Raw genomic sequence first — 12885 nt, 5'->3', positions numbered from 1 at the left:
CGTATGCCTCCTAATGAACTTACATAATTAATATAAAGAACCGAGAAGGTAGGCTTTCAGAGTTTGGGGGTTTTCAGTAAATATGATACTTGTATCTTGCCCAAAACCATACTGAGACATGATACACGTGAATTTTACTTTCAAACCAAAGAAACTGTGGCTCCTGTATTACGAGTGTATTGCAGAGTTGAAGTTTATGTTATTTTTTTTTTTAAATTATACTTACCATTTTCTAACTGATCCACCCAAGTAAAGGTAATTCCACCCAGATTGCTTTCACTAAACCTTAATAAAAATGTTCCCGGTGTCTTGTCTTTGAGCAAAATTCGTTCCTTCTCTTTGCTTACAAATCCCATTACGTACCTGAAGTGCAACAGGAAATCATGGGTTTACTTTTGGAAAAAAAATACAGACTTCAATCTGCGCAATGCATCTGGGCAAACTTTATACAGGTGTTCAAAGTGTGGTTACAAAAGCATTATAAGGTCTTGAAGCTATGACAAAAGCTTCATGTGATTTACGCGTGGAGCATGGCATTGAGCTGAATGTACCAGGAAGCATGATGAAATTTATTGCAGTACTTGACTGTACACTGACAGAACTGATAGAAATGCAGGCTTAGCTCTGTTTAAGAGGTGCAATGGTGCTCCCTTTGGGCAAAAATTTCCAAAAGTTATAAATGGGAAGAGGGAAACAGAAGTATTAAACTCTTTGCAAATACTCTTCTGAGATTAGTAAAGAAAAAAGACAAAGCAGAGAGAGGTCAATATACAGCTGTTTTCTTGTTGCTCACCCATCAATCCAAAGAGGAAGAATGTGTTTTTTAATTAAGTCCAGGATGGCTTCAAGCCAAACCCAAAAGGTAAAAGACTTTCCAGGCAAATGTTCCTAATGGTTAAAAAACAAAATACAAACAAAAACAAGACACACAAGAAGAGAATTGTGAGAGTGTTGTTACCCACCATCCACATGACATGGCTATCTCGGTTTCTTTAGAATCATCTAGTTTGTTCAAGAATGACAAATTTGAACTGCTGTTTTGAGAAACGTCTCTCAGCCTGACATAAAACCAATTGATTTTTAAGATATGCATTGTAAGCACCTCATTTTTCAAGAAAAGAAAAAAATCACATTTGTTGTTTCTTCCTGGTTATGAAATTACATTTTGAGAGAAATGATGATGAGAAAGTTGAACTTCCTTCCAAAGTTCTATACGTGTTTAAATAATGCAGCTGATATGAATAAAATGGGTTTACCCTTCTTTCTCAATATATTTTCCACTCCTCATCAAGCTTACTGAATGTATCAACCGACTTGAAATAATTTAGGCCACAACTGAGCATATGAAAAAAATTACTGTATGCTTTATGAAAAATGTATCGTACGCTTTGATAGCATAATCTATTGAGCATTTACGGAAATATATAGGGCACGCTATCATGACAGTTTCTGATCTCTGTAGCAATGTAATTAAGTAGATCTCTTAGCCCAAGCATTAAAGTTCTGGAAATATTATTTTCCTATTTAAATTTTTACAATGAATGTGATTGTCCCCCCACATATGGCAAGTGGGAATCTATCAGTAGCATCAGAGAGACGGAGTTAGGCATGCATGCGAGCGTTAGGAAACAGAAGAGTCTAGTTTTACTTTCGGAACCGTACCTTGCAGAACTTTGCCCAGGATAGTTGGTAATCATTGTAACTGACTTGTTGTCCTGAAAGAAAAAAAACAAAACAAAACAAAAACAACCAACAAACTGTGAGTCTATTTTTCTGAAGTTTTGAAATAATGTAGCTTGATCTCTGTATAGTTGGGGAGGGGGGAGTACAGTACATCGAGACTTGGAGAGGGATTGAGAGGGACGTGCTAAGGGGCTGCAGATCAGTTTTTCTGTATCCTTCTGAAGCCACCGATAATGGTAGTTTTGGGAATATCTGCCTAAAGTAGTCTGGGACTTTGCTTCTGCGACACCGTCTCCTTAGTTTCAGTTTTTAGCCTGAGTGTTACTACTCTTGGTCTTCACTTTATCTTGAGCTTCCATATTTTAAGACTTTTTTTTTTCTTTTTTATGATTCTTGCTGATTTACAATGGCACCTCTCAACTCCACTACCTCCACTAAGCAAGAAATCTCCAAGAAACTATCAGAAAAAGTGACTGTTATCCAGAGAAACCAGTCGTCGCTTCCCAGCTTTGAAAGCAATAAAAGTAAAGATTCCCCCCAGTCTTTGACAAATGCTTTTGTTCTTACGCAACAGCAGAGGTATTGTTACACCCGCAGCTTGGAGTTTCTCACAGCTCGCAGCATATTTTATAATTGTTTCTTCTCCAGAAACAGATAAGGTTTTCTTTTCTTCTGCCAGCTTTCCCTCAGGCCTCTCTGCCTTCTGGGGAACAGTCAGATCAGAGCGTTCTGTCGTTCATCTCGCTGAAGTTACAGGGCCTCTTTGCTATGCTGTCGGCAGTGAAGGATGGGTCCCGGAACTAAACAGACCCACAATGACGGGTACTTAAAATGAAACAAAACTCAAACCCCATAAGCAAGCAAAAAGACTTCCTTTTGATTTCAGATGCATGAGATAATTACTTGCTAAGGAAACAAAATAACATCACAGTTCAGTGTGACTCTGATGCCCTCTTTCTTTGGTTTAGCAGCCTGGAAGTTCAGAAGTTTAATCACTTTGTGGTAAGAATAAGCTGACACGTGCTTTTCTTTAAAGAAAAACAAGTGTTATTGTGGCATTTTTGAAGTCAGCTCTGGAAGCGGAGGTTGTGCTTAATATCATTACCTGTGACTACCAAATGTAAGAGCCCAAAAGCAAAGAAAATCTGTGTATTTCTACAATCTTACCCATAAGTTTCTCTGCCAGCATGTTGAGCTGCTCAGAATTGAGTCCACGACCAACATACGATGAAAATTGCCAGCTCAGTACTTCTAAGAGCTGACTTAAAGTGGCTGCAGGGGGATTGTTGAAGAAAGACAAATTCTGCAAAAGAATTAGTGCTTTGTTTAGACAGTTAGCAACCATGAAATACGCTACAGGCTGTAAAAGAAGGCTGCAAGTACTCGAGCAGAATCCAGAAGTGTTAAAAATGAGGCGTGTGTGTGGAGGATAGGTTGGGGTAAATAAGTGCTGGCCCTCCCACCTGCAGCCACCCAGCAAGGTCTACTCGGGTCCCTGGGCAGAGTTGGAAGGGGAGGGAAGCAGAGGGCACTCCTAGAGAGAGTGAGAGACTGAGTGTGCATCTTGGATGATAAAATACCTTGCTATGCTTCTCATAGTATGTTAAGACAGTGAAAATATGCTGAAAGCCCATCCAATAAATGCAGATACTCTCACTGTAGTGTTTGGTGCATGGAAATCCCAAACTGCTACATACTCGTATAGCAATATGGTGTCGAATCGTTTGGCTCATCTTAGTTTTTCATTTGGTTTCTGGACTGTACGTGTAACGAACACACTGAAGGCTGTGCAGAAGACTCTTCGGAGTATCACAGAGTGATAGTGAAGTCCAGGCTGCTGGTCAGCTGGCCTGCCATCACTCTTCGGCGCACCCTGTGGTAAACTGTCTTACTCTTTCTCTGCTCCGAACATCTGTGTGACTGCCACTAATCCCCGACTGAAAGCCTGAGAGTTGTTGACAGCACTGTTCTTCAATCTGCAAATATTGTAACAGTGACTGAATCTAAAATACGTGCTGAGCCAGCAGGAGCCTGAGAAAGAACGATTCTGCTTTTGCTCATGGTTAGAGCCACTAGACGGTGCTACCTGACACTTATAATCTCCATAAGAAGCACTAGCTCCTATAAAAGGCATGAGGGAAAGCAGCACTTAAGAACATTACAGTCCCACCTATACATCTACTTAGACACTTCTGAGTTGTACTAGTAGAATTATTTTGTACCATGTACGGTTTTGGTCAACCACATCGAAAAACGAGAAATTCAAACTAGAAAAGCTGTGGAGAAGGGTTTTACATTTCCTTAGTTTAAGAACTACTACTTTAGCTTACAAAAAGGAAGGCTCAACGTGTGTTTGGTTTTTTTTATCTGGGCAGAGAACAAAAGATAAAGTGAACAACATTAAAGTGTGGTGTTGATAACAGTGTACGTGAGAAAAATAAGGCCAGTTTAAGAGGGAAACACAGCCTTTTGATAATGAATATACTTGGTAACCAAATAATAGAAATGTGAAAATGCAGAAAGTCAGTACTTGCATACTGAAGACCTACCTGAGGATCGTTGGTAGATAAATTGTACCAAATAATGGAAGCCCATGCGTTGGGTAGTTGGCTAACATTGGAAATCATCACCACAGGCAAAGAGCTGGTCTGGTGGAAAGAACGAACACAGGATGTAAACGCTGCTAAGGAAAGTGTTAGTGCTGTGTTAGGCTTTGTTTTCTTCTAGCCCCTTCTTTCTTCCTTTCTTGCTCCTCCCTCCCTCAAGATCCTGTTGTTGAGCCTGCAGAGCAGGACCAGCTGTTGGTAACTGATGCCTAGCTTGCCTTTCAAGACAGAAGTGGGGTTTCAGAGGGCGTTCAGGACTCAGCTGGACCTGGACAGAAAGCCTAGCTGTAGCTGTGTGACAACTGCGTGGGCATGGCAGCCTGCAGCCAGAAGAGTGATTTGTGGCAGTCCTTATCGCTAGAAGAGGTTCTAAAGGTCCATTTTAGGCACACAAGGGGTGTCCTTAGCCTATGACTTGCAGTTGGTATCATAGACTTTCTCTAATGCATTAATTTATAATGCTTAACAGAGGGATGTGCCTGCCAGTGAATATGGATTTTGTGACTGGATTTTGTCACTGACTTCAGTGGATCCCACAGTCTTTGCTTAGTAAGATCTATTACCTTTGCGTGGCATAACGAAATTACTGCGAGAGCTGGTATTTGAGCTTCTGAAGAGAAGGGCTAAAAATGTTGCTGTAAACCCGTGTATACTTCTTTCTGTCTGGAAGTTCTGGAAATCTCGTGTCTGCTTACGGTTACTGCTGCAGACACAATCTAAGACAGACGGACCCATGGTCTGGCCCCACATGATTGTTCTCATGTAAGCTGCTGGAAAACACTTTTTATTCTTGCCCCAGAAAATCTGGCTAGAATACTCACTTCCAAATTGATAGTCAGTCCGTACAGGCAGACCTGTGTTTCAAAGCTGATGGAGTGCAGTTCCTCGGTCACCATGTGCGGGCCCTGAGGGAGCGAGTAGATTGTAAAACGGTGAGTGCACAGTTGGCGTTTAGCACTGTGTTAGCCATCCGACCGCTGAGATTACACAACTTGGAAAGAAAACAGGTATCAAAGATGTAAGTAGAGCAGGAAAAGGAGGATGTGAAGGAAATGATTGGTTTGTTAAATGCTGACATTAAATTAGTCCAGAACTGGTAGTTTTTCCTGATGAATCTAAAAAACCCCTGAGATTGTTAAAGCAACACTTTTAAACTTTTAACTTTTGCTTTTAAAGTGTTGCACACAAGAAGTTCATGACAGATTATTTTTTGTGCCTGATAAAGATTGTGTCCAACTCTTCCTAAAGTTTCTTTACTGAAACTTCAAGGAGAAACAACCTGGAAACAAACCAAAAAGTCACAGCTTTAATGACAAATAGGCTCCCATCTTACAATGGTTTTGTTGTAAATATACTTAGATAGTACTAGTTGAAGGAGTGGAGACCTAAATCATTAATCCAAAGTAAATCTGGTATTAAAAATCCCAAGTTTTTCTTGGATGGAAAAAAAAAAAAAGAAAATTTGCTTGTCGTAGTTGATTAAAGTTTGCAGTACAAGCGTTTTGTTTTGATTACAAACCAGCATAGCTCTGTAAAGATCCAAATCTCTGCCCCTTGGGAAACAGATCTTTTGAAATGCATTTCCATCCCCAGAAGTCAAAGTATAAAAATCTATTTGTCCTTTTCCTGCCTTTTTTTTTTTCTTCCATCACATATTTGTTTTGTCAGATTTAAAAAAAAAAAAAACAAAACCAAAATAAAACTCCCAAATCAAAATGTTTCCGTTTACTGAAATACTCTGCTTTCAGCCAATGTAAAATGAAACTTTTCCTTGGGGAAGTGCCTCATACAGGACACTGCAACAAAATATGTTGTATAAATGAGAGGTTGAGACCACAGGAGATCCTCAGGCATCTGAATAATAAATCTGCCTTGCAAAGGGAAAATCCAGCTTAACGCTGAAGGCTTTTACACGAAATACTCAACCATCAAATGAGCTCAAATGTTTTAATACAGGTAGAATCAATTCAGGTCAACCTGTATCGCTCACACAAAGTTGAAAAGGGTTGAAACACCCCTTCCTCTCCCCCCGTTATGATTTTGCAAAAACTTCATTTTTTTTATTATGGAAAAATCATCTAGACAAAAGGCATATCTGCATGAGAGAACAAATCTCAAATATAGAGAGCTTCCACTTTTTTTTTTTTTACGAGGTGAGTCATACTTAACAACTACACTCTTGGCTTACTAAACATCCTGTAAACAAACCAAATTTTAAAATTATTATAGTCACTGCTAATCAAAAAACTTGATCATGCTAATAATGATTTCAGACTGTGATTTGACCAAGGGGAAGTGCTGTTTGAGGAAATCAGCAGTGAACCATCTCACAGCTCAGCCGTCCTAATTCTCCACAGCCCTACATTTTATATGGTTATAAAGGCACAGTGTGTGAAAGTGGGAGTAAAATGCTGCCAAAAGTAGAGCACCAACAACTTTACACCTACGTTTTTGCATTTGCTTGTCTTATGCAAATGACTTTGTAAGTAGCAAAGTAATTGGGAGGCGAGCCTTGAGTTTCAGTCTTGCTAATCAGGTTGCAAGTTATTCCGTTCAGAAACGCTGTGTGAAGCGTGCAGAAGTACCTTCTGCTTTAGGTTTTTGGTTAAAATCCTCCGTGCAGAACACGCCTTTGCTTTGTACAGAAGACTACTTGTAATAATGTTTGTGCTTGTATAACTGCACCTATTTGGACTGTGATATGAGTGATTTTTTTTTTTTTTAATTTCTTTTGAAACTTGCCAATACAACTTTACTCTCAGCACTTCTGTTGTACACAAGAGTTACGGTTTGTAGGAAGCCAGAGCTGAGAAGAAGGACGTAGGGTAGAGCTGTGCAGATGGTGGGGAGCCGGGCAGGGAAAGAAAGACAAGGCGGTGGTCTGGATGTGAGGAGTGCTGGAGGGTAACACAGGAACGGAGGGAGCGCTCCGTGATGGAGGTGGATGCAGGGGCACGGAGTTCTCCGTGCGGATTAGCGCCAAGGCTGATGCTACTGATTTCTGTTCTCCGCAAAGCGAGAATGTACGGATTTTAAGCTCCTCTGCTAGGAAGCAAGCACTTGCAATAGGCGTTCGCCTGATGTGCCAGGGGTACGTGCACCTCTGAAACGTGGGTACTGCCAAGTGCCCGCTGGTTTGTTCGGGCTGCCACGGCACAGTGCCGTGTCACCACGAGAGGGGAACCTACGACCGGAGTCGATGGGTAGTGCTAAACCAAGCACGCTGGTCCCGGCTGAGGCGAGCAAACTTCTTTGATGCAAATATAATTATACCATTACTTCAGCTGTAAACTTGGCCAACAGAATATTTATTTAAAGAACCGTTCCTATAGGAAAAATTGTTTCAGAAAAAAAAAAACAAACCCAAACAAACCTCAAAAAGCTCATTTTTTTCAAAATGTAAATGACCAAAAAGGCAGCCTTAAAGAGGAAGGCGTACTTTCAGTCAGATTACTACTTCCTACCGTCTAATGTAACTTTTTTATACACAAATTTGAGGCATGTAATTAAAATTTCTGAGTACTTCTGAAAAGTTCTCATTATACTATTATGTAATAATTGGCCCTATACTTAATATAAGGAAAATATATTTCAAAATCTAACAGGATATGGTTGCTCTTTGATTTAAATAAAAACTAATCCGAAATACTTGTAAGAGTAATCAAAAATAACATGTAAAATAAATGCACAAACCTCATTTCCTTTGCTTCCAGCACTTGATTTCATTTCTTTGGGTTGCTGTATAAGGCAAAACAGTATTTATGTGGCAAAGAAACTACAGAGAGAAGTACATAGAGAGACCGTCATTTGTAACCACGATGTTCTTAGTATGCTAAGGTTTTGTTTACAATACACAAATGCACTGTAATGAAGGCTCTCACGCTATGCCTTGAAAAGTCTAATCAGAGAATAGTCTTTTGATATTTTTAAAGCAACCAAGTTAATGTAACAAAGTGTTAATTAGGGTGCTTGCAAAGCATATAATACAGAAAAGCACTAAAAACTTTTAATCTCCATCTGGTTTTGCAAACTACTCTGATGCGCTGCATCTGTGGTTAAGCCAAAAAAAATATATACGCTAGGTGAGGGAGTCTAGTCAGAAAGCACGATTCACTGGGATATTAGAGAAGTCACAGAAGCAGTACTAGAGTCTCTCAAAAGACAGTTATGGCAGGCATTCATTTCAACCAGATCTTAAGGATTCAATTTTTCAATTCAATATATTTCCCCTAGACAATGGTGGTGTGGTTTGGGGTTGGTTTTTTGGTTCTTTTGTTTTTAACAAAAAGAAGCTGTGTAATTCAGCATGATTAGTCTTTTCCTTTTCTGGCATTATTAAGATTTGCTTTGTCATTGCTGTGAAAATACATAGTCTTATTTTATGGAATAGATAAAATATGGATGGGATAAAGAGATTCTAGGAATAAACTTTCTGCATAACTAAAAAGAAAATGAGTGTAGACTTGACAGTAATACAGTTCTCCCTGCATAGTTTTTAAAGAACATTTTATTTCTTTACCAGAGGTGCACGACAGGAAAAAAGCAGTTAAACTTACCAAATGTCGAAATTCTACCGACAGGCTTCCATTTGCGGATTCATCCATGTTCATTGCTTTCACGTGTGTTCCACACAGAACGAATCTACGATTACTATGGAGGACATTACACTTACGTACTCAAATGATATTGTATTGGATAAATTAAGAAATCTGATCTTTTATTTTCTTACCTTACAGTTGAAACATTCCTAAAACAGAAGAGGGGGAGGAAACAGGTTGTGAATCAGTAAAAGTGTAAGCCACACTTGCACTGAGAAACTTATCTTGAGATGATAGATTTTTACCTTGTTCAAGTTAATTCGTATTACCAATACAACTGCAATTTTTACAATAAAGAACTGAAATTTGTACTGTCCAGTTAGACTTTTGTATCTGGCCAGGTGCAAGTAGTGTATTTTATCTGGGGTTTTTTTTTGCCATTGGAATGATATGTGGGTATCGAAGTACCGAACCCCTTAGAAAGAAGGAGTTTATGTAGCAGTCTTCATCTCAGGTGGGATAAAACTCTTTGAGCTCCACAGCAATTGCAGCACCAGCTTTTCAAGCACAAGCTTCATGAACTGCTTGGAGCAGCTGCGTTGAAGGTACTGGGCCTATTAACGCCAGTAGAGGTAAATGCTGTTTCAGAGCTAACTATCCCATAAATGCAATACACTGTGATTTAGAGGTTTTGTGTGATGCTACTATTTCAGACTGATGAATTTTATCTAAGTCTTGAAATAAATCTTAAATGGACTTCTTGCCTCCAATCTGAAAATATCAATTAGAAATAGCAGCCTTTTTTTTAAAAAAAAAAGACAAAGTCTTCCACATTTAAAAAAAAAAAAAAAAAAAAGCATTGCCCTGATGTTTTAACTGGGGTTTTTTGTGGTGGTGGGTTTTTTCCTTTTTAAAGCAACTTCTAAATCAGATAGGGTAACAATTGAAAACCTGCGTTGTCTCTGTAGGGAGAGACAGAATATCTTAATTTAAAGTTTCTTACTTGTCAATAGTTGCTTTCACTCTGATCTGGTAGTTTAGCTCTGGCAATTTAATTAGCAACCTTGAAAACAGAAAATGTAAAAGTGAATATTAACAGAATAGATTTCTCACCAGAAAACATTAGAGACCAGTAGCTCCACACCAAAGTATCTGAACTGATTACAATCTGAAAACAGATTAGGCATCTAGGATTATATCATGATTTACAGGGTTATATACTCAGAAAGAGGGGCTGAGCTGTTCCGGTGGCTGGTGTCCTACCCTCCCCGCAACTATGTGGAAAAGTTAGTATGTGTCTGAGGGAATGGCTAGCAAGACAACAAAGGGGTCATAACTGAGAGATGGATCAGTATCATCTGTGATTGCACGTAGATGTACGTGTACTTTGCTTCACGTGCCCTTTCCGCCCCCTGACCCCCCATGCGCTCTTTTTGCTGCAAGGTAGAAATGAGACGTGAGTTCCTCTCCCAGCTTTGCTCTTTTCACAAGGTCAGGCAAGGAGCTAGTGAGAGCGCGACAGCTTGTCATTGATTCTCTAGAGCCCCCCAAAATGCAGAAGTTTCTCATTCCTACGTGCAAAAGTGGCTCTGAGGATTGTGATGTTGGCTTGTACGTTGTGGATCGTTATTCACTCAGTTCGCAAAGTCATTAAAATAAGAATTCAATGCATACAGAATCTTGAAGGTGCTGACTTTTGGCCACAATCTGCCTTTCTTCCTCACACTGATTTACTCTTTATTGCCACTTATTATGAGTGACAGATTCTGTGGCCTTTATCTCGTCATTCCAGGAAACTCTCCTTGGAGTCAAAAGGATCTCTAACACGAGTTGGTCTGCTTTGCTTTCTAGACTCTGAAACAGTCTCCTAGGATAAAATGCAGTACACAAATGAAGGACTTTATATCAGATTTCCTTTCCTTACCTTAATTTAACAGTGAACTGTATTAATGTTTTGAGAACCATTGGCCTCTGGGGATGTGTTGGCATGCAGGGCTGCCTTTCAACCACGAACGAACTGTGTGAAAAGAAATGAAACGAATAGATCGTTAGCAATATGCATAAACAAACAGCCGTATTAGGGGCAAAAAGTGCTGTTAGCTCTTAGAGATTTATTTCTCTACAGATGCTGAAGTGGGAGGTATGTATTCCAACCCTCAGCTCTCAAAATGATCCAGCGGTCTAATTTACAGTTGAACTGTTCCCATAAGAAACAGATATTTGGGATACATTAAAAATCAAACCAAAACAAATTCCACAGTCCTAAAATACCAGGCTGATAAAGGTCCAGAACACCAAGACTTTTATCAGAACCATAAAACAGAGTATGAAAATACACTGAGCCGGGCTCCAGTGATATTAAACAATCATTTTATCTTTGTTCATTTTTTCTAAAAAAAGCAATTGACCATGTTTTGCCTTCAGATAGTCACTTTTGGTATATCTCTCATATAGCCAGTACAAAGGGCAAGAGGAATGATGATAATATTTTACATATTAATAGAATGTCTTGGTGGGGAAGAGGAAAGACAGGGAACAAATTAGCACCTGCCACTTTACTTAAAAAAGTAAACAAACCCAACCCCTCCAATCTTTCACAGAAGTATGTACATGATTCCTACTGAAATAAGTGGATTTTGTGTGTTCGCCTCGAGTCAGAACTTGACCACAAACCCTTAACTGCTACGCAGGAGCAGCTCCGTGGCACCCTCAGCTTCTAGGGATTTTGGTGACAGCTGTACATACTTTTTTATATTGGAAACTCCATCTTTGAGATCCTCAGAGACTCAACCTTTTTTAATTTTTTTTTTTCTTCTTAACAATATGGTCTCATTGTTGCCAATAACTTTATCGGTTCAGGTAAAGTTATGTACGTTGACAATGGCTTACGCACTTCCGGAAAAGGTTGTAGAGCAGGAAGTTGACTTTCTCCAGCAGCTGAGGTCTTTGCACTGGGATAGGGTCCCCATCGTAAGTCAGTCTGGTCAACAGTTCGTCCAGTTTTTCTAGTTGCCTTCTAACTTGAAAAAGACTCTCTGCCAACAGCGTAAAACTACAGCAAGACAAAAGAGCGGTTTGCAATCGTTCAGGTAAATGGCTGCTTAGAACGTAACGGCTACTGAATTTCTTGCTTAGGGAAATCGGAATCGGTACGATTGGTGTTTCTAGCTTTATCCAAACTCATGTCCATTCATCTTTTGTTTACAGGAGTATATAAATACATCAGGCAGAATTTCCTACTTTTATTTTCAAAGATAAACATTTTCGTCAACAGCAATGCAATGCTGTCTGCAATAATTTAGAAGAAATACATACACAGTTCTCATGTTTTACGTGCAGGGCACTTGTGCCAATTTTCTTTCTTTCCTACAGCTTAGTGGTCTTGCAAAATGTACTCCTCAAAAGGATAATATTTATATAAATGAAAAAGTTACAAAGACTGAGGAAGTGCATTTCTCAGAAATGAAAAAACAATAAGGAAAATCAAATCCAAACACACTTGCTAACAGTTTAATAGGGTATATGTGTATAAAAGCACATATTCTAGCTATTTTTAACATCTTCATTGGAAAAAAAAATACTTCAGTGGAAAAAAACCACACAAAAAAGGCAAACCCCCCTTTTTCTTCAAACCTAAAAAGCTTCGTTGTTGTTTTCCTTTTTCTTCTTATTTTTTACTTCACCTTCTCCAGCAGAGAAGTTTGATGGGAGAGAAATGACCAGGACATTGACATTCTCTGGCTGCATTACCTTTTTAAATATAATGCTATTTTTAATTTTTTTTTTTTTTTTTTTTTAAATTTGCAATCCCCTTTAGAGTTACCACCACAGGGACTACTGCCATTCAATTCCTGTGGTGTTTGAAGTCTGGAGGAGTGATGTACGTAGTGAGTCAAAGCATAAAGTGTCTACCCAGCTCCTGCCTAGACAAAACTCCCACTGCCCTCAGTGACAAACTCAGTCAGCACGGTTCTTACTCAAGCAAAACTCCCGAGAGGTTACGTATCATATATCTGGAACAACCGTCAAACCAAAAAATGACCGACTGCCACGGCTCA

The 12885-nt window shown here is 39.2% G+C and overlaps 1 protein-coding gene across 3 annotated transcripts in view; it reads right to left on the bottom strand.

Moving 5' to 3' along the window:
• The window catches only part of STAT4 (signal transducer and activator of transcription 4), a 41924-nt gene that overhangs the window by 5990 nt on the left and 23049 nt on the right, over window positions 1-12885 (bottom strand). For all 3 annotated transcript variants that reach the window (XM_054830318.1, XM_054830319.1, XM_054830320.1), the window contains exons 9-20: window positions 11721-11879; window positions 10752-10844; window positions 9831-9890; window positions 9019-9036; window positions 8846-8939; window positions 7983-8027; window positions 5111-5194; window positions 4233-4331; window positions 2851-2986; window positions 1663-1715; window positions 794-888; window positions 227-363 (exon numbers count right to left, since the gene is read on the bottom strand). In XM_054830318.1, coding sequence (XP_054686293.1) covers window positions 227-363; window positions 794-888; window positions 1663-1715; window positions 2851-2986; window positions 4233-4331; window positions 5111-5194; window positions 7983-8027; window positions 8846-8939; window positions 9019-9036; window positions 9831-9890; window positions 10752-10844; window positions 11721-11879 — 1073 coding nt within the window. The remainder of the gene's footprint in view (window positions 1-226; window positions 364-793; window positions 889-1662; window positions 1716-2850; window positions 2987-4232; window positions 4332-5110; window positions 5195-7982; window positions 8028-8845; window positions 8940-9018; window positions 9037-9830; window positions 9891-10751; window positions 10845-11720; window positions 11880-12885) is intronic.

This window comes from Grus americana, chromosome 6 (genome assembly GCF_028858705.1).
Source record: "Grus americana isolate bGruAme1 chromosome 6, bGruAme1.mat, whole genome shotgun sequence".
NCBI lineage: Eukaryota > Metazoa > Chordata > Aves > Gruiformes > Gruidae > Grus > Grus americana.
Note: the sequence above shows the minus strand (reverse complement) of the source record. Positions and strands in the feature narration are given on the sequence as shown.